Raw genomic sequence first — 26,759 nt, forward strand, 5'->3', positions numbered from 1 at the left:
AAAGGGGTTGATTCATTGAACTATCACAGCTTGACAGTAAACACGGAAAAATCCTGATTCCGAATTGGTTAGACGCTGTTGGCGACAATGAAGCATTATAGAAACATAAGAACAGGACGATCAACTGATCTGCCAACTTTGGGAAAGAGCAAAACATAGAAGGGCAGAAGTAGTAGTCTTAGAATTGTTTCAACATAATGTCTTGTCATCAGTGTTCCACCAATAACGACAAGAGGCGAACTGCTTGGCGCCTCCGTAGCCAGGTGGGCAGGAGCAGCAGTGCGTAGCACACGCTTCTTGATTAGACCGGGATTCGAGCCCGTCACCACCAAATGCGGAGGATGCGGAAAGGTCAGGGAATGACCACCGCATATCCCTGGAGCAATATGGCCTTAGTTGCTAATGCTCCTAAAAACCAAATAACAAACAAACAAACAGCGAACTGCTTTTGAAACTGATGGGTACCCATACCAGGATCCCTGGTATGGGCAACCATCAGGCACCCACCATATAGGCACTCATCGCTTACTCAGAGCCATGAGGTCTCATTTATAAGATTTTTACTCTGAAGTGCATTGCTCTGAAGTTTACAACACAGTTGTTCAAGATCGTATTGAGACAACTGGTGATGTGTAATAGAGCCACAGAAAAGGTTCGACAGGCAAAGGCAGTTTATGAGAAATCACTAGCAAACAGAGCAAAGAGGGGGGATAAAGAATTCTTCACATATATAAATGCCAAGAAGAGCAGGACAAACCAGATCGGACCTTTACGTAAGGGAAAGGGGATAGTAATAAATACACCAGCTGCCGTTGCAGATGAACTCAACAGTTATTTTGCATCGATATTTACAAATGAAAAGCCTTTTGTGGCAATGGAAAATTGTGGGAGCGAAGTTAAAAAATATGTAATTAATGATATTGAAATTTCGCAAGATTATTTAATGAAAAATCTGTCAAGCCTACAGACTAGTAAGGCTCCTGGAGTTGATGGAATATACCCTATAATCTTGAGAGAGGCGGCAAGCGAGTGCATTGAACCACTGAGGCTGGTTATGCGAGCATCACTAGACTCTGGGGAGATTCCCTTGGATTGGAAAAGTGCAAATGTATCTCCCATACATAAGGGTGGCTCTAAAAGTGAAGTGGGAAATTATCGACCTGTCAGTCTGACTTCAGTAGTAGGGAAAATCATGGAGGCATTGATCAAGGGTGGAATTCAGGATCATTTGGATCGAATTGAAATTCTCAAGGATACTCAGCATGGTTTTGTAAAGGGAAAATCATGTTTAACAAATCTGGTTCGCTATTTCGAAAGGGTCACTCACGAGCTGGATTTAGGGAATAATTTCGACATTGTTTATTTAGATTTCAGCAAAGCTTTTGACTCAGTCCCACATGAGCGGTTGCTTTATAAGCTGGAACAGGTTGGAATCACTGGGAAAATCCTTAGATGGATAGAAGGATGGCTTCAGGGCAGGAGGCAGAGGGTTGTGATAAATGGCTATTCCTCAGATTGGGTTGATGTAAGAAGTGGGGTTCCCCAAGGATCAGTATTAGGACCACTGTTGTTTTTAATTTTCATAAACGACATTGATGAAGGGATAGAGGGCGTGATGTCTAAATTTGCAGATGATGTTAAAATTGGTAGAGTAGTTAATGATCACTGTCAAGCTGAGCTTCTTCAGAGAGACCTAGATAGACTTCAAGAATTGTCAGAAAAATGGCAGCTGTGCTTTAATCCAACAAAGTGTAAGGTATTACACCTGGGAAACAGTAATCCCAAAATAACTTATTCACTTGGTGGAGTTCAACTAAACCCAGTACTGGAGGAAAGGGACTTGTGTGTTACGATACGGTCAGACATGAAATTCTTTGAGCATTGTAAACAGGTTGCAAGGAAGGCCCATGGTGTCCTATCGATGATCTATCGAACTTTTGCAAGTAGAGATAGGGACGTGATAATCCCATTATATAAGGCCTATGTTAGACCACACTTGGAATACTGTGTTCAAGTATGGAGACCGCACCTAAAGAAAGACATCGAGCTTCTTGAAAGGGTGCAAAGAAAGGTAACTCGCCTGGTGAGATCGGCAAAAGGGCGTCCTTATGAAGAAAGACTTCGAATATGTGGGTTGCAGAGTTTGGAAACTAGACACCTTAGAGGAGATTTGATTGAGGTGTTTAAGGCTCTGAGAGGCATCAGTAAAATGAATGAGGACAAAATTTTCAAGATTATAAATGATGCTAGAACTAGGGGACATAAATTCAAGTTACGCGGGGAAATGTTTAGATTGGACTGCAGGAAGTTTTATTTTAGCCAGCGAGTTATAAATTACTGGAATAAGTTGCCTTCATGGGTGGTAGAGGCCGACAGTTTGGGGAAATTCAAAGGTCATCTGGATAGTACTTTCGGGTAAGGGAAGCGCATAGGATGATAGGATTAATTTCCTTTTTATTTAATTTTTAATTTCATTTTATTATTTTTATTTATTTATTAATTATTATTATTTATTTATTTATTTAATTTTTGTTTTTATCATTGTTTTGTTCGGATTTTTTTTTTTTTTTTTTTTTTTTGGCTGGTGCAGCATAAGCCATAGGTTTTCTTGCACCATACGGCCGTTACTAATACTAATACTAATACTAACTGATTGGAAAACAACTATATCCATGATCATCAGTCAATTATTTCCAACAGATGATTGCAGTTCTGACTAACCGATTCGGGTTAAAATTAGAGAAGCGAATAAGATTTATACTTCTCAAGAAGGAACTCAACTGATCAACTTATTGGAGCTCCAGGACGAAGTAGCTAAGTTGAATTCACAAAAATGTCGGGGACCTGATATGTTAGAAAATATTGCAATCAAAAAGATGGCAGAATTGCACTCTAATGTTCTATTAGTACTTTTTAATAAATATCTCTTAGAGGGCATTTTTCTTTAGGTTTAGAAATTGGCACTGCTTAAAATCTTAAATAAACCTGGGAAGTCACACCGAAACCAAAGCCTGCCAGCCTATTTCCCTCCTTGCAAATTTGGGTAAGCTTTTTGGGTGAAGGATGATAACAGAACGTCTACAACAATTATTTACTGCACAAGATTTAAATTTCACATCAATCTGAATTTAGAAAGGGTCACCCAACCGAGAATTCTATCTGTTTTCTTCTGAATGTAAAAGCTCTACAGCAAACTATAAAATGGCCATTTTTATAGACTTTGAGGGCACTTTCGATTCCCCATGGTAGGAGAGCTTCCTCACGTCTTTACGAGAAGCTCAATGTGAACGGATGTATCAAGTGTTAACGCTCTTACTCGAAATGATTATTGCAAAATTATGATTATTGCTCAAAATCATAATTCAACCTATATTCAACCTAAAATTCAACCTATATTCAACCTAATTCAACCTATTTCCAGAGGATGTCCATAAAAGGCACTATCCTTGGACCTGTCCTCTTGAATACAGCACTAGATATAGGATTAAGAAGATCTTTTGACCATACAATTAGTATAGCTTATGCAGACGAACTCGTCCTGTATATTGCTGGGAGATCCAGACTGTTTTGAACGAAAAAGCTTACACAGTAATTCAAGGCCTGACAGGATGGGTAAAGGAGAATAAATCCTGACAGGATCGGCATCGGAGAATTTCGCCTACAAAAACAAAATTAATGTTATTAAAAGGCAAATTAAACTATAACAGACCCCAAAGGTTTACCTTTATGGTAAGCAAATTCTGTTTGTGAACAAAATGAAATATTTAGGTATAATCCAAGATGATCATCAAGCTTTTTTTGCACACATTGAAAACTTAGCAACAAAAATAAACCAATTTACCAGATCCATTTTAAGGATTTTAAGAACTGAATGGGGGTTAAGCAAGAAAACTCTTTTTTTATACTACAAAATCATATCTCTGCCCATTGTCTCATAGGCCGCTTCTGTCTGGCATCATAGTGTCCATCAAGTTAAGTTCAAGTCTAATATCCTGTCCTTGCAGCGCTCTATATTGTTAGTCATATTGAAAGTTCCTAGAAAAGTTTCAACCTGTGTATTGCAAGTTCTTGCAAAAACCTTACCGCTGGATATGTACACTGGTGTTCAAAGAAAGTGCGTCACCTAGGAATTTCACATTTCTAACCCTTTTTCGCGATGGTCTGTTACATTAATGACTAGCATCACAAATAGAAATATAAACGAAAGATATTTATTAATAGTTAAGGCAAAGCTAAGTAATATTTGACAGGTGCTCTCAAAATATTCCAAAATGAGCATTTGCAACCTTTATACAACAGTTTTGGTAAACACGACAATTATGGCTGAAATGTTATCAGAATTTGCTTCAGTTTATCATTTTAAATGGAAAACAAAAAGAAACATTTACCAGGTGCAAACTAATATTTAGTTGAACCACACCTGGCCCTGATGACAACATCAAGGAATTGATCAATTTCTGAAGATAATGAACTGATAGTTCGTGGTTCCAAACACCAATTATGAAGTTCAAGAAGGGTCTTTGGTTTCTTTTTGGCAACTGCAGATTCCACACGATGCCAACAGTTCTCTATAGGATTCAGGTCCGGCCTAGTTGTTTCCTGGCCAGCTAACAGTTGTAATGAACTGTTCTTCCAACCACTTTTTCATCTGTAACAAATGTAAACACATTACTGTCTAACCTCTAAAATGAAGCTAAAATAACTGCAGAAGTTATTTGCCTTCCAATATAGCCGGTATCCATTGGCATTTACGGAACTTTTTATAAATTGCAGGTGACCTACTCCGCGATACGAAATGCGCCCCCATATCATTTGTTTGCTAGGGAATTTCCCTGTAGACACCATACAGTCTGGATGGTATTGTTCACCACGTCTACAGCGGGGGGAGAATCGTTTGTCTCTCATCACAGCCATGCAGGTTGAATTTCTTCTCATCCGAGAAAATAACTGACTTCCACTGCTCGGGGGTCCATTTAACATGCTCCTTACACAAATTAATCGAGCCTTTTTCATTTTTTGTGTGAGGAGGGGCTTCTTCTTAGGACGACAAGTCCATTTTTGAAGAGGCGTCTTCTGACTGTTACTGCACATGCAGTAACAATCCGAAGAGTCTGACGGCAGCAGTGCGCAGTTTCTTTAAGCACGTTGAAATGCAGAATACCAGAGAAAATCGGTACTACTGCTCTGAATTGGAATTAGCGAACCAAAATAACAGGAATGCGCATTCCATCGACGATTCAAGAAGCATGTCACAGAGATCCTTAGTTGAAACGCAGGAATGTCCAAAGTGTACAGCAGCCTTCAGCGCAGCCCTTCACCAAAAATGACACCTTTACTGTTACGACAGCAAAATTTCGGGATAACCTAACTGCTATAATGGATTCATTCCTCGACCAGAAGTGTAGTAATAATGCAATATTTCTAATTTCAACACCATTAATCAAAACCGGCTTACGTCTAGCGTAAACTGATCAATAAACCTCAGAAGTCATTACCCAACCCTGCTCTTCTAACAGACCAAGACCTTTGCTGAAAGTCAGTCGAGCATGCGCAAGTCATATGCTGATTGTTTCAGAATGCACGACTTCAGAAAGAGGCCAACAGCACCATATCAGCCAACAAATAAGCACTGATGCACCTGATTCTATGAAACACCCAGAAGACCATTCCACGCAGCTGTCGAAATTTCAGCCAGGGGCAGTCCCATTGCCTTCAGCTTTGCAGACCTTATTAAAATGCCAACTGGACCATGCTCGAATTAAGGCCAACTCAAAAAAAAATTGGGCTTGGGTAGGTTGCAGCAACAAATCCTAAACTCTCATCACATACTCGCCCATCCTCTCATAGGTGCATCTGACTTTTTTCTTAAAGGCAAGTCAGCTTTTGTGGGTAGCACAGTTCGTAGAATCGCCGTCCTCCCCACACCGGGTGGGAAAGACCCGAGTTCAAGTCCCGTCGATGATGTGAGGAATTTTATGGACCTTTTTCACAACGTGGCCGAGTTAGTCGGTCTCAGGCGAGGACTTTTTTTTTTTTTTTTTCCCAAAATTTCTCACTAACGACATTTAGCATCATGAAAGCAGCTTCTCATGCATGCAACAGCAATAGGAAAATACAATACCCAGCATGCAATAGCAATAATGAAAATACAACCCTATCTCCTCCATATGTCATCTACAGTCCCAATTAGAAATTCTCTCGATAGACGCCTCCCAACAAACAACAGAGATAGTAATCAGTTAGCTATTGATGTTATTTCTGTCCCTTCCTTACTTCACCTGTTACAGCATCGCTTTAGTATATGGGGAGCCACCCTTTGGTTCCTGGATTCCTTGCTACAGGAGATATGCTACTGCAAGCCGATAATGGCACCTTATCTAGCAGAATCACAGAAATTGTTCCTCATGGAGAAGTTTAGTTTCAAGGTCCTGTTCAGCAGTAATCGATAGTAATCTGCAGAGCTCTTAACAAAGATTACCCTACCCCCTAAAGACAGTCCTCTACAGGTTGCAAACAGCATAAACATAATTCTCAAGAACCTTAAAGCATACCTATCCTGTTTTAACCTATAAATAAGTGGTCGCACAAATGGCCTTTTCATTAAAACACAGTCCTTCACAACTGAATCTCTCTGCGAAGAACCGGAATTCCAATTATCCAAGCCTACACCGACCTCGGCGTGGTCTTTGATGCCAAAATGTCATTTATTAGCCACACTGACACGTAACTAATAAGCTCTCTCGGATTAGGGGCCAAGCAGCCTGCTTTATGTTCGAGACCCCTCCATCCTTACAAAGTTCCTAGTCACTTCACCTTATGCAGTACTTCTCAACGGTCTGGAAATTTCGCTTCTACAACTCCCTCTAACACGAAAATAACTTAAGCCGAAGAGTATTGGCTATCGAAGTGCGCTATTGCCAACTCCATCGCCGTCCCGGGATCACTACTACTGAAATGTCAGAAAGATGTTCTCTTGTATTAAAGGAGAATAATCTTCAAGGCCAAAATGTTAATAGGATTTATTGTTAACCTCATCTGCAGGATTGTGATGCGCTACCATTCTTGTAGTACAATTTTTGTTACTGCCGTTTCAGTTAAATTGTACATAACAGAAAAATTACTCCAATAAGATCGCGATGAGCACATTTAGAAAATCACGAAACAGAAATTTAAAATTATGACATAACAAATTTAAATAATAAGTTAAATCGTAAACTTCATATTAATATACCAAGTACAGTAATCAGAAAAGGCTGCTTAAATTTATCTATAAAATCGAAGGATCAAAATGTAAGGGGCTGACTCCATAATTAGTATTGTATTTCAGAAAAAATCAAATTAGTGTCTCGTGTGAACAAACGTTTTCAGCATAAATATTTAATGATGTATTTATTGTTAAACTTTAATATCGTAGTATTTTATTAGTATATTTTGATGATAAAAGATGGCGTTGCTTGTTAAAACAAGAGAAATGAAACCCATAATGCAAAACGTAAACAACATGGCGGCCAAACGTTTGGCGTTCGAATAACGCGAAGTAATTTAAAAGTGGTTCCGGAAATCCGAGAATGAGTGTAAAGACAATAGAGACGTGAATTTGCCACCATCACGAAGAACATTGGAGAAGTAGAGATTCGTACAAGTAGTGATCTGCGAGATCCTTCTCATCAATGGGTGAGCAAAATACTGATCTGGTGCTGCAGCGATTTTCACGATCATCATGAAAATCTGTGATATGTAAGAAGAGCCACCTGGGAGATTGGAAACAGCAGAACAAGTGTACAGCGCATTCTCAAAAGAGCTAGGTGGAACTTGTATGCTCAGACTGCTACACGGTATGAGGATGATCTAGTTAGCCGGTTTGGATTTTGTGAATGGTTTGAAGGGAAAGCTGAACGAGAATGCAAGATTTCCAGATGAGATTGTTTGATCTTGTGGGGCTGCCTTAAGAATGTACAGTAAAAAATCAGCCTACTTCAAATTATGGATGAACAGCAAACTGTCCCAGAAGTTACGAACATTGGAGAACGTTTCTCATTCACTTGTTCGCCGCTGTGAACAGCGCGTGGAGACAAATGGCGGACAATTTGAGCATCTGCGTAGTTCAAATTGTTTACCAACATTATAAACGTTAGATTAAAGCCAAGCCAAAGAAGGTTTGGTTTTATTTCAATATGGAGGTTTCATTTTTATTGATGGGTCACTATCCTCTTAATGACAAACTTCAAAAACTAGGACTTTCCAACTCTGAGCGGTCCCATATATTGTACGAAGATCTCAGATTCAATATTGAAACTGGCTATTCCTGCATTCTTCCTGGTCAGGAAGAAATCCTGGTACAATCCAAAACTAATCAGTCATACCTACAAGGCATCGCTTCCGCCGTTTTCGCCCGAAATAGGACCTTCGTTTCTGCCACTGCTTCTGCTACGTCGAAGAAGCTACTACTCCTGTTTACGCTGTTCCTATTTCGGATCCGTCAACACTATCACATACACTAGGTGATCACTGAATTATGACCACCCCTATGAAAACTGAATGTGACCGTTGACCACGTGAGGTAAGAGAGTGCGGAGTAGTCGACCTACGTAGCATAAATAAGGTGTCAGTGGTTCAGTAGGTAATAAAATTCTGAGCTTGGTGGGTAAAAGGAAGAATTTATCGTACTTTGATAAAGGACAGATTGTGGGTGTTTTCACAAACAGCCGAACTGTTCGGGTATTCGAGAGCCGCCGTAGTTAAAGTGTACCACGACTGGCGTGAAAATGTCAAACAACAACCCGACGGCAAAACTTAAAAAGTCAGCGAAAGGTTAATGTTAGAGGTGAGTGCCGGGTCCAACGACCAGGCGAACAGGCGCAGCACTGTTCAAGAGTTCACTACCCAATACAACACGAGCCAACCCGGAACGATATCTGGCATGACCATGCGTCGCACGCTCGCACTTATGGGCTATATCAACAGACGACCCCCTACGGCATCCTCTCCTAACCAAAGTTCATCGGCGTAAAAGACTCGCCTCGTGCAAAGAGCATACAAGTTGGACGTTAGAAGAGTGGAAGAAGGGGTGCTCGTCAGATGAGTCACGTTATTTACTCCACACCGTGGATGGTCGTGTACGGATTTGGCGTCAATAACATGAGGCTCTTGATCCATCATGCATGGTATCAAAAGTGCAGGCTGGTGGAAGCGGTTGTATAGTGTATTAATATTAGTATTAGTATTAATATTATTAAATGACCATAACTTGCAAGCAGAATAAAAATGACATCTCGATCTCTGTGAACGGGTCTAAAATGGGTCATGTGGTAAAAGTGCACTCTCACCTGGACCTGGGTCTTAAGTGGGATGACAGACTCACCTTTGCTCAACACTTCGCCCATATGAAGACAAAAATATTCGCCGCTTTATGGGCTACTAGACAGGAACTGGTAGGAATTAGGGATCCTCAGCTAGCGACCAAGTACATTTTAATGTGTGTCCTGCCAATTGCAATGTATGCCTCGCAAATCTGGTCTTCAGCTCCAGATTCACATTATAAGTCCGTCCTTGGGATCGAGTACTGGTTCTTGCGATGGCTTAACAGAATTGCTGGCCACCCTTTTACTATCTCAAGGGCCATTCTCTACTCAAACCTTAACATCACACCCTGGATGCAGCGGACAATTAACAGGAACATACACACTCTCGCACAAATGCTCACAGGCAGAGTGGATGCTCCAGTCCTGGATAATATTCTAGTCAAACCGCGTGTCACTGCTAGACGTTGCGGGGAAGTAAATAATCCACTGCGTCCAGTCCTGAACAATCTTAGTAGCCTGCAAAGATTCTTCCCATGAAATGCAGCGAAAATATTTAACTCACTACACATAGATGCCGAAAAACTGTGTGAGGATGCAACATACCGGAAAGAGATCTTCCAGGATTCGTATAGACTTACCAAAATATGAATCGGCTGCAAAGTACCAAAGAATTTAGAGTAAAAGAGAAACTTTCTGCTTTCAGAACAATAATAATTTGTTGACTGTAAAAATATACCTTCTGTAACAGTTATGTAAATATGTAATTTATAGATGGAATTATTAGTGAATTGTAAATATATCAGTTGTATAATGTATGTACAGAATCATCAATGTGTAAATACTGTATATATATTAAACATAAAATGTGTATATAATATTTCGGGACGAGACTACGTGTTCAGTATATGTAACCCACTGCACGTAGTATCTCGTACCCTGATATGTACTTAGCACCCTCCTGGCACTTTTGCCGTCCCGGGGTGGTTTCCTTATGGAAATAAACGGATAATAATAATAATAATAATAATAATCATAATATTAGTGATGGCCGCATGGTGCAAGAAAGCCTATGGCTTATGCTGCACCAGCCAAAAAAAAAAAAAAAAAAAAATGTGTGGGGCATGTTTCACTGGCAGGAACTTCGACCCCTGGTGCATGTGGAACAACGTATCGGTCGTCTCCGCTATCGTCAACTGCTTGCTGATTGTGTACACCCCAGATATGTTACACTGTTTCCCGAATGGCGGGAAACAGAGTAACATAACAAGATGACAATGCACCCAGCCATCAGGCAATTGTGGAGGAATGGTTTGAGAAACACAGTTCTGACAGTAATGACAGCATATCGACTGGTCTCCGAACTCCCCGATATATATCACATAGAGCACTTGTGGGACACTATGGAAGGGCATATCAGGCGTCTGGATACACCAATTACCTCCATACCTGCATTGCTGACTACATTACACACAGCTTGGCCATACCTCCCGAACGCTTCCGACATCTTGTTGAATCAGTGCCATTAGATAGCTGCTGTACTGAGGCAAAAAGAGGACCTACGAACCGACCGGGCTAGCCGAGTGGATAAAGTACCTGCCCGGCAACCCAAAGGTCGCGGGTTCGATTCCCGCCTCAGGCTTGGATCAAAGTACTGCAAAAACCTTGGGAGGTGCAATATGGCCACAGAAGCCGATGCGCCAACAACTACCAAATCAAAAAAAAAAAAAAAAGGACCTACGAAGTATTAGGTTGGTGGTCATAATTCAATGATCACTCAGTGTATACTATACCACTGCTTCTTCTGGATTTTGAGGATGACTACTCCCTGTCTGGATTATAAGTGTATAATGTACAGTTCTGAATGACGATGAATCATCGTTATGAACACAGTCAGAACCAACTACAGATTTTTATTTTATTTATTATTATTATTATTTTTATTTATTTTTATTTTTCTTGCACCACGGGATTTTTTTTTCCCTCTGGAGTGGGCTCCCAGAGGAATCTGGCCCACCTTTTGGCAACATCAGGTGAGTCAGAGCCTCGAATTGAGACTGTACGAGCATTATTACTGTCAAGCTGAGCTTCTTCAGAGAGACCTAAATAGACTTCAAGAATGGTCAGAAAAATGGCAGCTGTGCTTTAATCCAACAAAGTGTAAGGTATTACACCTGGGAAACAGTAATCCCAAAATAACTTATACACTTGGTGGAGTTCAACTAAACCCAGTACTGGAGGAAAGGGACTTGGGTGTTACGATACGGTCAGACATGAAATTCTCTGAGCATTGTAAACAGGTTGCAAGGAAGGCGCATGGTGTCCTATCGATGATCTATCGAACTTTTGCAAGTAGAGATAGGGACGTGATAATCCCATTATATAAGGCTTATGTTACACCACACTTGGAATACTGTGTTCAAGTATGGAGACCGCACCTAAAGAAAGACATCGAGCTTCTTGAAAGGGGGCAAAGATGGGTAACTCGCCTGGTGAGATCGGCAAAAGGGCGTCCTTATGAAGAAAGACTTTGAATATGTGGGTTGCAGAGTTTCCAAACTCTGTAACCCACAGATTGAGGTGTTTATGCATGCACTGTATCCCGCGTGATCTCTGTTTCTGTAGCAGCGGATGCTACTATAGAAACAACAGCAACTAAGGTCATATTGCTGCGTGTCTGTAAATTGCGATCTGAGGTCGATTTTTTCTGCACGAAAAACTCGAGTTTCAGGGAGGAAAAATCATATTACCCTCGCCTGAGACCGACTATCTCAGCCATGCTGTGGAAAAGACCCATAAAAATTCCTCACATCATCGATGGGACTCGAACTCAGGTCTTTCCGCCAGGTGTGTGGGGGGGGGGGAACGGTGATCCTACCAACTGTGCTACCCAAGAGGGCCAACGGGAAGCATGCTGATACTGAAATGCTGAATTTTTTATTTTAATAAATTAGTAAATCAGCATATATCATTCACTGCCTTAGAATCCTAGCATTTTTGCTGTTATGGGTTTTGCATCAGACGTCCCTTCACTTGCAATAAAGATTTATTTATTTATTCATTCGTTTGACCTGTAGGGCGAAAGTATTCATTTTATCGAAAGTACAGATATGATGATCTCATGAAACTTGCTTTCCTCTCGAATGTAGACTAAAAATATAAAATATTGATTTCCCAATTGAGCAGCTTACAGTTTGATAGACAGAGGTGCATTAAGTTTAATTAAATTCTGTTTTACTACGAGAGAAAACACGCATTAAAAAAGAAAAATGCTTTTAATTATTCCAACGTATTAAAGAACACTCATTTTATGTCCGATAATATGTATTTGAATAATTACAGCTACTTTTAAGAACATTTTCCTTCCGGTTAAAAACAAGATGTTAATTAGAATGCAGTTTTCGGTGTTAAAATAAGGAAATTATACTACAGGGGAGAAAATTATGAGGAAAATCTACGAAAATACTTGCTCAGGTCTAAGTACAATATATTCAGATCTAAATGAATAAAAAAATAGAAAAAACAGGGAAGGAATCCATAAGCACCACCTCTTCGAAAGGGGAAAGACAGCGCTTGTGAACTCCAAAAAGGATCGTATTTCAGTCATTAATGCTTGAATTATCTTCTAGAGAGAACTGTCTGCAGAGTTAGAGGGTCTTGGAAAGTACAAGTGATTGGAAAACTGCTTGCCGAGCATTATGATAAAGAGGGAAACTGTGAGAAAATGCTTTACTGTCATTTGAGAATGGCATCTATGGCATTGAGGATGATTATCCTTCATTGGGAGAAAACTGCGTGTCAGGTATGCATGTTCAATACCTTAGCCTGGCAAGAACCGTGTCTATTTGCGCGAAAGCTTGATTTCTTTTGTTTGAGTTCTGTTTTATTTGATATAATATGTTTGTTTTTTTTGTTGTTGTGTTTGTTTTTTTTGTTGTTGTGTTTGTTTTTTCCAGATTTTAGTCCATCCAGTTACAGGGATATATCCCTGTAACTATTATATAGTTATATTATATAGTTAACTATATAATGTAATCATTATATAGTTATTGACTTTATTAGAAGGGCATTTGACGATTTTTTTTTTTTTTAAATTCTGGAATGTCTCGGGCTGCAGCAGAATCTAACTGTTTACTACTAAGATGAGGGAAAAAACGGGAGGGAGAATTTTTCTTACGTCGGTGGAAGGAGTGATCTTCCTACAAGATATATATGGCACTTAAGGAGTCCCTGAAAATGATGCTTTTTCATTTCTTTTTTGCAAGATAAGATGCATCAATGTACCTTAAAGCTAGCAGTACGCCTAACAGTTCACCAGTACATATACTGCATTCTACTAGCAGAGTCCAAGAAATTGAATCGTTTGGTAGGGTTACTGCCTTCATGTCTGTCTGTTTTAGAACAGTCGTTGTACAGAATTAAGTATGCAGAATATAACTGTCTGATATGTTGTTTTGAGAAAATTTCCATTGACTGAGATCCATGTCACAGTCAGGTTCGCTTATTTCCCATGGTGGATGGGATAAGGAATCATCTAAGAGGATTTTGTCCATGTTTATATTCCATTCGACTAACTCTTTTAGTCGTCAGATACCGGCTGGTTTGCAAATCTTTGGTTTGTTTCTATATAACATTTCACATCTTGAGTTATGTGGGTATTGCCATGTCGGATGATCAAGTAGGCTTTCAATTTTTGCGTAATTCAGCAGAACTTGTTTGCAAAGACTGAGAAGAGGTTCATTCAGTGTATGAACTTTGTATTGGGGACGTTCGAAAGGCTCCTGCGACACTACATTGTGATGGATGGGATCTAGCCAGTTTATTCGGATCGTGGGGACCTCCATTGGCAATTTGCTGGTTGGATGGTTTTTGGAGTTTACAGGCGCTGATGTGCCCTAGAAGAGGTACTGCTTGTGGGTTCCCAGTTTTTTCTATTTTTATTTATTTACAAAAAAAAAGTGTGTTTCATATTTATTGGTAGATGTGGGCGTTCTCCTTGAGACCGGAGTACTGGAGTACTTTTGAAGTACTGGAGATGAGCGTTGCTTTGTTTTGCCTTATTTTATTTCATCTTACTTTTAGGTTAGTTTGGTACATCTTACTAAGTTTAGCCTTAAAAAGGCAAGCAGCAGGTAGTTTAGTTTTCCTTTTTTATAAGATATTACCACGTCAGTCCCTGTAGTAAAGGAGTATAGTGATACCTGAACTTATACAGAGATATCGATTTTTCGTGTAACTCGACAACAAGAAAAAAAAAAAAAAAGAAGTAACTACGGAAACAGGGGAGGGACATGGTGGTAGTTCAATGTGGAGAGATATATTTTTAGAGAGGAGACAGAAAGTGGATTCATAGTGAAATATTCTTTCTTTCTTCATTCTACCACTTTATAGAAAACAAACAAAAATGTGACATTACCGATATTTTACTTCTTTGGCTACAATCACAACTTATGACAGGAAAATAAAATCTCAGATCAGTTCCCAATTTCAAATGTGATCTTACCTCCTTAATTAGTGCATATGTTGCCAAAATATTAAATCCAGCCCTGCGTATATTTTTGGAACTCTTTCCAGGATTTTTCTTTCATTCACGTTTCTTTCTATTCACTCTTCGTCATTTGAAACACTGTCGATTCTAATCCTTCCTCTCCACCACTGATCACAATATTTCTGACAACTGGCTTGCTTAATCACACATTACAACAAACGAAGCATTTCGAATATGGCTAAAGTGAGTCTGAGGAATTAAATATACATAGTCGCGAGAATCAATTTCTCCATTTTTATTTTCCTACCGTATCTTGATCTTTTAGAAATCAAAAAACACCTCATATAACAGCAAAATTTACTGTTTCAAACGTCAGAGATTCTTTTACCAAATCAGTAGTATTCTAACGATAAAAGTGGATGAAGGCAGTGTGGCGATGAAATCGCGTCCAATCAAAACATAAAACACCAAACAAAAAACCTCAAAAGATCTCTGGCACATTTATTGACAGAGTACTTTCTTAGAAAATTGCTTTGCGATGCACTTCGCTCCCCTCCGCATAGTAAAATCCCTTATTTTCCTTCCCCCAAGAGGTGGGAAATCCTTTTAAAAATCCAAAAGGTACAAAACTGAAGAGCACGGAAACTGAAAGACGTCAATAAGAAAACAGGATTATTTTGAGTAAGCTCACAAGGATTGTTGGTGCATTTTGTTCATCCGAATGCTTTCTTCCAGCAATCTTTTTTTTTTTCTTTTTCTTTTTAATATATATATATATATATATAAATATAAGGAAGGGTTCACCTGGAACGTGCCGACATCCGGACGTGCTGTGATGTCATTCTTCGGCTCTTTTGGCTCGACAACCAGCATAAAGCCAATGAACTTCTGTATGATGTACTGATTCCGAAATCCGTGTAGAGTAACTGGAACAAACAGACAAATCAATGAAATATATTTTACAGGTTACATGGTTAAAATAAAATCGTTCACAGATCAATTCAGATTTTAAACAGCATTTCGGCTACAATTATGCACAAGTTTTCACTCTTATAATACAAGAAAAATTATTTTATACAGTTTAAATTCATTCGATTTATGCAAAATATAGCATATTATGTCGTGATCATTTATGCATATTTTGATGCTTGTTATAAAATTCCAAGTTATGGTGAAAGATAATATTTATAACTCCATTTCGAAAATTTAGAATAGAAAATATTTCTGGGAAGACTTTTGCAAAAAAATACCAGAAAGCTTGAAAGATATGCTCCATATAAGGTTTATGGATATGATGTAAATAAAGTTGTTAATTTTGGTTAATATTAAAGAAAAACAAATGAACAAAAAGTTGTCGTAACTTGAGAGTAATGAAAACACTGTCTAATGAATTTTGAATACAGTACTATTGAATTTGGTTTGTAGACTTCTATTATTAGCACAATACGCAAAACAAAGCGACTTTATTGTATAGACTATTAGTAAAGATAACAGCAATGAAACAGTCTCGAATTTGGCAAGAAGAAATGTTTTTAATTACTTCTTGCCAATTTCGGTTGAGATTAAATGTTTAATCTCAATTCTGAAATTAAATTCTGAAAAAAGATCTTTTTTCAGAATTAAAAAAAAAAAAAATGATTGGAACTTCATACAATCAATTTATTGGGAATTGAACAGCAAACGAATTAAAATTTTTCATCCTTTAAAGAGAATGTCTAATCTAAGTAGTAAGAAAGATTTAACAGAAGAAAACAAAAATTATGTGAAATATAAAGGAAATTTTGGTCATAAGTTATTTTAAGTCATGAATGTTCTGTTGAAGTCCAAACCTGGCTCTTTCTCCTTCGGTGGAGAGAAAGGAGCGTGATTATGTTAATGTATGCGTTAAACATCCAGACAAGATAATGATCTGGCGCTGTTTCACCTCCAGAGGAGTAGGACACTTTAATACTGTATGTGGATTCGAATCGAAGGTTGTGTTTTTCATTCTGTCAGAATATTTTCTAGACACGCTTTTCATTTTTAGTCACGATTTTGGCACCTACCTTCAAAAAACGCTAAGCAGTGGCTTCAAAGAAATGAAATGAGGTTTTAGGCCAGCTACTGTAATCTAACTAGCATTGAGAACGCAAGACAATCCTAAAATGCAACCACAGCCAACGACAACAAAAACAGACATACAACAAAAACAGACATGGCACGAGTTAAGAATCGCATATCTTTACTTTCAATCAGCAAAATTTTCACGAATTCTAGTGTGAACATTTGGTTAACTGGGTGTAAAGCAGGTGCAATGAAATTACTGGAAATTCGAAAAAAATCATATGCAATCATAATATTACAATCTCCTAAAATAAATTTTATTTATTCGCAAAATAAATTTCTTTCAATATTATAACTTTCAATATTTTTCAATATATAAATTTATGACAAACACTCCATTTTGTTCAATTATTTTCTTAAAAATTAAGTACGCCTGTTGTGTATATTATATGTTAATAATAATAAGTACAATTTAAAACTTAATTTGCATATTAGTACTGATGAAGGAATACTGTCAAAAATTGGTGACGACTTAAATATTCAGTGGGTGGTTTACGGTCAAAACTGGTCTGTTATTCCTCAAAGTATTTGAATAAAGTATGTATATGAAGCAAGTAGGGTCTAAAGAAAAGATACCTAAAGTTTAACACTACTCAATGAGGAAATAGAAGTCTAGGAGTAGTTTTTAGATCAATTTCTCTCCCACTAAAAGATGTATTCCATGAGAAAGAATTGGAGATTACTATACAGAAAGACACGCAATGTTTAATCAGTGCATTGAAAATCGGGAGAAGGTCATCATCCGTCTCTGTAAAACGATGGTGAAACATTGCTTTTAAATTCGAATTCCAAACAAGTAGATTTGTAATCAGTTGTTACATTTAGAATCGTTTTAAAGATTTACATTGTATTTCGCTATTTAGTCCAGTGTTTGTTCAAAGAAAATACTATTTTCAGATTGGTATGGAATTAAAAAAAAAAAAGACATTGGTGGAGCTTCCAGTCTTCTGAGAGTGGAAAAGGCCGAAGTTCAAATTCCGTCTCAAAGGAGGAACTTCCTATTATCGCTATGCTGTTTTGATACTAATACTATTATTCCTATGGAACATACGAGTATCTGCATTTTCCTTAAATCTTTCGTTCCAAATTTTTGGAATGGAGTTGCAATTGCGAGGCATCTAAAGAAGTAATTAAAATCTACGCTGCATAAATAATAATAAATCCCATAAATGAGAGAAAGTTTTATAATATAACGCGTAGAATATTAAAGAAATACATATTTGTTTCAATAATTTACATTTCAATTTGTTTATCGTGCAAGTTTCGTTTTCTGCCGCCATGTGGCGCTTTTGTGACATCAAAAGGATTGTAAAACAGCGTCCGAATTAACTTCAGTTCGTAAACAACGCCGGGTAGTAAACAAATATTCCTGCAGAACGATGCGAGAGTTTATTAGCTAAATAAAGAATGCCGAGAAGGCAATCACTCATGTTTGGAAATAGCGAAAGTTCTTTGCTGGGAAGTAAGTAAGCGTGAAGAAATAGCTAATGTGGCAGTTGCTTAATAACCAGGTACTGTATATGAAAGTGTCGCCCAAATTTCTGAAATGACTTTTCGTTGCGTCCTCCCGTTTAAGCCCCGATTTTCAGCGAAGCGTGCCCGCTCACTGCCTAAGTAAGCCGGGACATAAAAAACATATGTTGAGGCATATGTTTTTTATGATTATTAAAGGTTTTTTGGAGCTTATTCGATATGCATTTCACGTGATTGTAAAATTGCTTTCATTTTTAGTGCAGTGTGTAACTCGTTGTTTTCAGAAAGAACTGTTAACTTTGGCGATTCGAGGCTTAAACAGCTTGTATGCCATTGGTTCGACGAATATTTAACTTTAAAAAAATAAAATAAAAATGGCCATTTGTTAGCGTTGTCGCCGTTGTTCAACATTTAATAATTTCTTCGAAGTATTTTCTCATCTTTTATCCGACGTTATATACGCTGAAGGGACAGAATTCATGGGATACCTGGTTCCTGGGCAACGCGACGCTGTCACCCCTCTCGCTAGTGGACGAATCCACCGCTTGGCAGGTATATAGGTACACTGCATTCACGTACACGGTAATTCGTGTCGATATGGATAAACGTCGTGAGTTCACCGACTTTGAAAGGGGGATGATAGTGGGTGCTCGACACATGGGTTACTCTATCGCGGAGGTGGTACAGAAATTGCACTTCCTCGTTTGACAGTATCAAGAGTGTATCGGGAATGGGAATGCGCCATTTCCGGAATAACATGTCATCGTGGACAGCGCCGTGGGTGGGCGGAGAAAGTTGCTTTTTTTTTTTTTTTTTTTTTTTTGTTAGTTGTTGGCGCATCAGCTTCTGTGGCCATAATGCACCTCCCAAACTTTTTGCATTTTACCTTGATCCAAGTCCGAGGTGGGATTCGAACCCGCGAACCGAGTTGCCAGGTTCGGGCACTTTACCCATCTGGCTAGCCCGGTCGGCAAGTTGATGGATGAACTTGGCCGTCTGTCTCGCATTCTTTCAGCCAACCGGAGAGCGACAGTGGCACAAATCACCTCCAACTTAAAAAAACGAGGGAGGTGCCTAAAACGTCTCCACGAACACCATTAGGCGATCATTAGTCGCAATAGGTTATGGGAGCCGCCGACCCACCACGACACAGCACTCTACGCCTCAACTGGGCGAAAGAATATTGGCAGTGGACCTTGGATAATTGATAAAAATTGATTTGTTGGTACCTGGGGGAAAAAAAACAGAAGTTTTTCAAGCGCTCAATTTTGATAGGGATGCATGGGAACGAATGATCTTTTTTAAGCAATATTAATTATTTTTTTGGAAATGCAACGTATACAATACGCCTTGGGTGTCTATACCATGAACTGCGTGAACTCTATACCCGTTTAAATCTTCCATTTATAATTTTAGAAATTAAGACCCGATTTCCATCTTTAGATGTGCGCAACATTGAACTACCGCGAACAGTGAAGTTGCGCAACTACGTCCAGAATTTCCCTTTTTTTTTTGTGTGGCATTAAGCTCGTGATCTTCGCACATTTTGTGGTGGTTTGCTCTCTAAAACATTTTTTTTTTTTTTTTTTTTCAAAATGCCATAAATGTAGTATGCGACCTAACAGATAACACCTTTTCAACGAAATCAATACAAACATCTCGTGGCACGTAAAATATTCTCCTTCCTAGATATACTGTATGTCAAGAAGACCGAGTCGTAAATCTGCTTTCCATCCCCCCCCCCCCACAGATAGTGGCTGAAACTCCGATACATTGCACATTGCTTATTGATCAACGCCGGCACAAAATAAACTGTAGACCCAAAGCGATCTGCGAGAATTTTTACAAATGCGTGTGATGAAAATAGAAAATTCCATTTGGTATCAAGAATTGCACTTAAAGAAAAAGCAAAAAAAAAGTTATCAATTTGCAGAAGTCGCTCGAAATAAAAGCGAGATACCTATTTTCAGAAATTTCCGCCACTTAAAACACTGATTTCGGATTCGTTGCATCGCTCTGATCGCTCCAAGTGGTGTCATCTTTGGTTCCGTGAAAGTCATTAGAGTTGTTCGTTTTCTCTCAGATTTGCCAATCTTACCCTTTCCAGCTGTACCTAATCTTTACCAGCCGTAAGAGGCGTACGCAAAAACTTTGATTCGGGAGGGAAGATAATTGATTTTTTTTTTTTTTCCAAAATTTGAGTGTTTTTGTAAATGAAATAAATTGGTCGCTTGACATCTGTGTCACATGTTTTAGAATAACAAAACGTGGTCTATAAAAAATGCTTCACTGAAACATGATTTCTAAGATAATTATTGTTTTCCAATCATTTGTATTTTACACGCGTGAAATTATCAGAATTAAAAACATCGTCCTCATATTTCGCTTATTCTACGGCACGTCAATGTAATGTTAATTTTGCTGAAAATCAAGGGACCATGCAATACTTTTTTTCCCCAGCGAACTCAATCCTGTGACCATAAATTATTCATGATAGAGATGCTAATGTTTATGTACCTTGATCATGAATTACATTTAAATTACATTTGCTTTTTTCTAGATTTGTTTTCGCGAAACTAGAGTAAGGCTAACTTCTCCACTAATGCCAGTGTCCCCCAAGGTTAAGTTCTTTCCCCCACTATTTTCCTCTTGTATATTAATGACCTTCTTCCATTGACTGGAAATCCTATCCATAGTTTTGCTGATGATAGCACATTGCATTCCACTTTCCATTTTGAGAAACCTTGCCCCGCTCAATCAGCTTCAACTTCTTGAATAAACTACCAATTCTTTAAATGCCGATCTCCAGGTAATTCTCCAGTCGGGCAAAGACAACTCAGTTGATTTCAACCCTTCTAAAACTCAGTCTTGTCTTATATCTCGCAAAAAGGATTCTTCTGCTCCTATGCTTATCTTTAGTGACACTCCGATTTCTAGGCAAAATGATATATCTCTTTTGGGGATTACCCTGACTTCTAATCTCTCTTAGCACAAGCACATTACAAATATTGCTTCCTCTGCATCTAAAAAACTTGGTTTTCTCTTTCGCTCTCGGCGTTACTTTTCTTCCAAACAGCTGCTCACTCTGTAGAAATCGCAAATCTGCCTGGCCATGGAATATTGTTCCCACATCTGGGGTGGTGCCCCCAAAACCTCTCTCAGGCTTCTTGATTCCATTCAGAAGAGGGCAGTTAGGTTAATTAATGATTCATCTTTAGCAGAGTCTCTTCACTCGCTGTCTCATAGACGAACTGTTTCTGCTGCATGCCTCTTCTACAGATATTTCCATGGGCACTGTTCTTCTGAATTGGCTTCTATAATACCCGCTCTCTCTTTCAAAACAGTCCAAACACGTGCCGCCACCAGCCAACATCCATTTACTGTCCAACTTCAAACCCACAGAACCAACTTTTCATCTTCCTCATTTATTCATTCAACTGTCGTTTTCTGGAACAACCTTCCTTCATACGTATTTCCTGAAAATTACAGTGTACAGAAGTTCAAGTCCAATATCAACAAATATCTTCTTTCGTCTTCTCAACCTCCAACCCCAGCACGGTACTAAGTACTATAGGTTCTAATACGTCTCCTGTTTGGGGTTTACCTAAAAAAAAAAAAAAAAAAAAAAAAGGCTGGGAACCAGAGTTCAGAAGAGTGCAGGGCTGTAGTGGAGGGTATATGCGAGTATAAGCCGCATACCCTCTGGAATTGTTTTAGGTAAATAGCGTATACCTTCTGGATTTTGAAAGACTTATAATTATAATATTAAACAAATAATATTAAAATATTTACAAAAATTAAAAAAATAATTTATTAGAATTTGATTCTTATAATTTTATTATTTTTAATAAATATGCCGAAGTAAGTAAATATGCCATATACACACACACACTGTGCTGCCACTTTATTAGGTACACCTACCTAGTAGCATGTTGAGCTTCCTTTAGTCTTTAAAACAGCCTGAATTCGTCTAGGCATGGATTGAACAAGATGCTGAAAACGTTGTGCAGGAATGGAGTACCATGCAGACATGAGTGTGTCACGCATTTCCTTGAGATTCGACGGAGGTGTAGGCCTGCAGCGAACAGCCCTTTCCAGCTCATCCCAAAGATGTTCAATAGGATTGAGATCCGCAGACTGAGCGGGCCACTGCAGTAAAGAAAAGTCATTGTCATGTTTCTGAAACTATTCCATAGTGATTCGGACTTTGTGCACCGGCGCATCATCCTGCTGGAAGTAACCATCTGACTGAGGATAAACTATCAACACGAACGAATGCACTTGGTCAGCAACGATGTTTAGGTAGGATGTGGCATTCAGACGTGAATCTATGGGTATCAATGGACCCAATGTGTTGGCGGGGTTTTTTTTTTTTTTTTTTTTAGGAGCATTAGCAACTAAGACCATATTGGTCCGGGATATGCGGTAGTCATTCCCTGACCTTTCCGCAACCTCCGTATTTGGTGGTCACGGGCTCGAATCCCGGTCTAATCAAGAAGCGTGTGCTACGCACTGCTGCTCCTGCCCACCTGGCGCCACCCATCGTGTACCAAGAAAACATTCCCCACACCATAACACTGTCCCCGCCACCTTGCACAGTAGTCGTCAGACATAACGGGTCCATGGATTCATGTTGTTTTCGCCAAATTCTGAGCCTTCCATCAACACGATGCACCAGGAACATCGACTCGTCAGACCAAGCAACTGTTTTCCACTCCTCGATAGTCCAGTGCTGGTGTTGCTGTGCCCACAGGAGGCGTGCTCTCTTGTTCTTCATTGATAACAAAAGTAAGCGATGTGGCCATCGGCTTTTGTAGCCCATTCGCGACAAAATGCGACTAGTGGTCCGTTGCGTTATTTTGTTCTGCGCACCAAGGTGTATTCTGCGCACCAAGGTTGTATTACGTCAGAATACACCAAGTGTATTCTGACGTGATGTGCGACATTGTGGCCCGTCTGTTTGCTTGCACAATTCTAGCCATCCTCCTCTGACTTCTCTCATCAACAAGCGATTTTCTTCCAACGAGTGCCGTTGAGAGGATGTTTTCTGTTTGTTACACTATTCTCGATACACCCTTGAAACTGTGGTGCGTGAAAAGTTCAGGAGAACTGCCGTTTCAGAGATGCTTTGTCCAGCACGTCTTGCTACTATGCCACGTTCGAAGTCCGTTAGATCACTCCTTTTTCCCATTCTTGCTACTGTTTGTACGCTTAACTGATACTAGAAAGGTTGTTCTGCTGCATTAAATCCACAAGTGTGGTCATGTGACTTGCAACTTTATGAGACAAATCATTTGTGTGCACAGCAGGGGGTGTGCACACAAATAAAGTGGCAGCACTATATACACACACACACACACTCACACAAGTGTACGGCTTATATTCCCTAGAATTCTATTAATAAGCCTGATATGCACTCTCTGCTTTTCGTACCATTCAGAGTATACCTTCTGCTAATTTTACGACTACAGTACTGGATGAGTGCAAAAATGAATGTGTCCCGGCAAAACCAGCACGTATGGTACACTTTACTAAAACTAGGTGGTTGAATGGGAGAAGACAGAGTGGTAATCAGTGGACACTTCTCTTCGTGGACTTATGTAATTAGTGAAGTCCCCCAGGGTTCGGTGTTCGGCTCATTCTTCTTTTGTGTATTTATCAATGATATTTATGAAGGTATATCAGGCTTGCAGATGATTCGAAGGTTGGCAGGGTGCTACTGCAACAGGATCTAGTAAAGTTGGGCAGATGGACTGAAAAAAATGGCGACTGAGTTTAACATTGACAAACGCAAAGTACTGCATATGGGTAGCAATAACTTCAAAGAAATGTACCGTGTGGTACTACAATCAGGGTGGTACTATTTTTTTTTTTTTTTTTTTTTTTTATGAAAACCCCAAACACGAAAGGTATCAAAACCTATAGTACTTAGTACCGTGCATGGGTTGAAGGAGAAGTATGGGGGGAGGGGGGAATGCCGGAAACTTTGCTCTAGAGACTAAACATGGGTTTCACCACTTCAAGCCTCCAATAAGCAAAGTGGTGGTATTTCACCGGTTGATGATCTATATTCATTAACGTTGAGGGAGCCTTCGACACTGTTTGGTGGGAAAGTGCCCTTGAATGTCTCCGTGCCGCCGGATGCCCTTCCAATTTGTAGAAGCTCTCCAGAACTACTCTTCAGAGCGCTCCGTAGTAGTAAAATCAAAATTTCTTCAGATCACCGGCCTATCTGCCGAGGTTGTTCTCAGGGTTCCGTCCTGGGACCCCCAGTCTGGAATATGGTTCTCCAAAATTGGCTTGGTAACTCCTTTGACAAGACAAAAATTGTAGCATTTGCGGACGATCTCACCATCATCGTGTCTGGAAACTCCCGCTGTGCTCTGGAAGCTAATGCTCAGCATGTTTTGTCCAATCTTTCCATCTGGACCAGGTTAAACAAGCTCCACATAAATCCAGCCAAATCCAAAATGATTATCTTCAAGAACAAACTTGACCTGCAGAGACCTCTGCGAGTCAAGATATCAGGTGTGCAATTGCCCTTAGTTACGAAAGGGTCTTATGGGTCATTATTGACCACAAACTCTGCTTCTTCCCACACCTCCAACATCTCACAGCACCAAAGTTAAAGGTTTTTCTGCCTCCAATCTCAGAGTCTCTCGAAGTGATTGAGGTCTGTCCAGGAGAACGTTATCACTATGCTACAAAGCAGTATTCCTACTCATCGTCACTTATGCTGCCGGTGTGTGGTTCCACTGTGATGTTATTATAAAAATGAAAAACAAACTCAACTCCATTCAAAGAGAATTGATCCTAACCACCCATCGAATCTGCAGGACTGTTTCCGCTGCGGCTCTTCATGTAATTGCGGGAATCTTTCCCGCTAGATCTTTTACAGTTTTCCGCGGACTCTGTTTCAGAATAAAAAAGAAAATACCATTCTGTATTCTGGATATTGAGCTTAATCTCACTGCAGATGTTAAGCATGAAAAAACAGTATGCTACAACGAATTGGTCAACATCTGGAAAACCAGGTGGGATGCATCACTACAAAGCACAGTAACCAAAATATTCCTTCCCGAGGTAACGTTTGCAATGAACAAAACCGTAAGATCCTGGCTCTCTCAGCGTTGAGACGTCCTTCTTGGTGACCGGCCATGAATTCCTGAATGAAATGCTACACCAACTGGGGCTTCCAGCTATTGACCTATGCTTTCGTGGAGCCAAGGAAAAACTGGTACCATCTCCTTTTTGATTGCGACTTGTATGAGGATCTGAGAGATCAACTTCGGAGAGGAATTCCCAACTTCTCTCCAACCCATGTGGATCAAGTAATCCAGACTCCCGACAATCTTTCTTCCCTGCCGGCCTCTAGAATTTTTTCCGGGCGGAACACCTTGTACCACACATGCCAACCAAAACCAGACAAGCGATTCTACAGCCTAGATTTCACTGGTGAAAAGAAAGGCTAAATTTCTTATTTAGTTATTTTATTTATTTTTTTTTTTTTTGCTAAATTTGTCTCCGGAAACAGTTCTGCTTGGCCTTCTTGAATTTTTTTTTCTTCTTTATTAATTTTTTTTAATATTATTTATTTCTTTTTTTTACCTGCATCACTAGCTTTTTTTTATTTCACAAACTGCACCACGGGTGGTTTCTCTCTCTCTCTCTCTCTCTCTCTCTCTCTCTCTCTCTCTCTTCTGAAATGGGCTCCCAGAGGATCCTGGCCCACTGCTGGCAACACCAGGTGGGTCAGAGTCTTTTGGAACGGTACGTGATTTTCTGGGACTGGCCCACCTTCTCGTGGTGTGTACGAGCACCCAGAATCATCTGTCCAGGTGACTGTAGCCAAGAAACCAGAACATAACATAACACACTGTAAGATGTAAAATCTTACAAATATATTATTTTATAGAAAAGTGAGATTTATTTAAAGTAAAACTTATAATATGGCAATATGGGGGAGCGAACCTTACAAGCCAAGGGATTAAATTAGACAACGTCTATACAAGGGGAGCGGTAAGTGAAAAGCTATTAGCAACCTGGGTGAACTCACTCCCAGCTCACACAGGCAAACCAGAACAATAGAAACCCGTAGCAACTGCTATTAGTAGAAGGTGTCAACTCTGGTAAACAATGGCGCGGTGGACCATGTGCTGTCGGGACATTTTCTTTAATCTGTGACACCTCGAGGAGAGTCAAGGTAGTGAAAACGGAACAAATGCTGCGAAGTAGGTTTAAGTCTGTCTGGCTGTCGGTGATGGCAAGTTTTTAGATCGTGGGAAATTAGTCTGCTACAGTATAACTATAAGCGGCTGACTTCAAAGGTACTGACAGCCTGAGAAAGTTTACAAATTTCTTAAAATAAGAAGTTAGATCGAGCAACAAGGAATCAG

At 39.4% G+C, this 26,759-nt stretch overlaps 1 protein-coding gene across 3 annotated transcripts in view; it reads right to left on the reverse strand.

Moving 5' to 3' along the window:
• The window catches only part of LOC150082412 (spondin-1-like), a 366,276-nt gene that overhangs the window by 239,002 nt on the left and 100,515 nt on the right, over positions 1-26,759 (reverse strand). For all 3 annotated transcript variants that reach the window (XM_090379272.1, XM_090379273.1, XM_090379275.1), the window contains exon 2: positions 15,592-15,713. In XM_090379272.1, the coding sequence (XP_090235398.1) occupies positions 15,592-15,713 (122 nt within the window). The remainder of the gene's footprint in view (positions 1-15,591; positions 15,714-26,759) is intronic.

This window comes from Mastigoproctus giganteus, chromosome 8, assembly GCF_048544385.1.
Source record: "Mastigoproctus giganteus isolate SK-2022 chromosome 8, ASM4854438v1, whole genome shotgun sequence".
Taxonomy (NCBI): Eukaryota; Metazoa; Arthropoda; class Arachnida; order Uropygi; family Thelyphonidae; genus Mastigoproctus; species Mastigoproctus giganteus.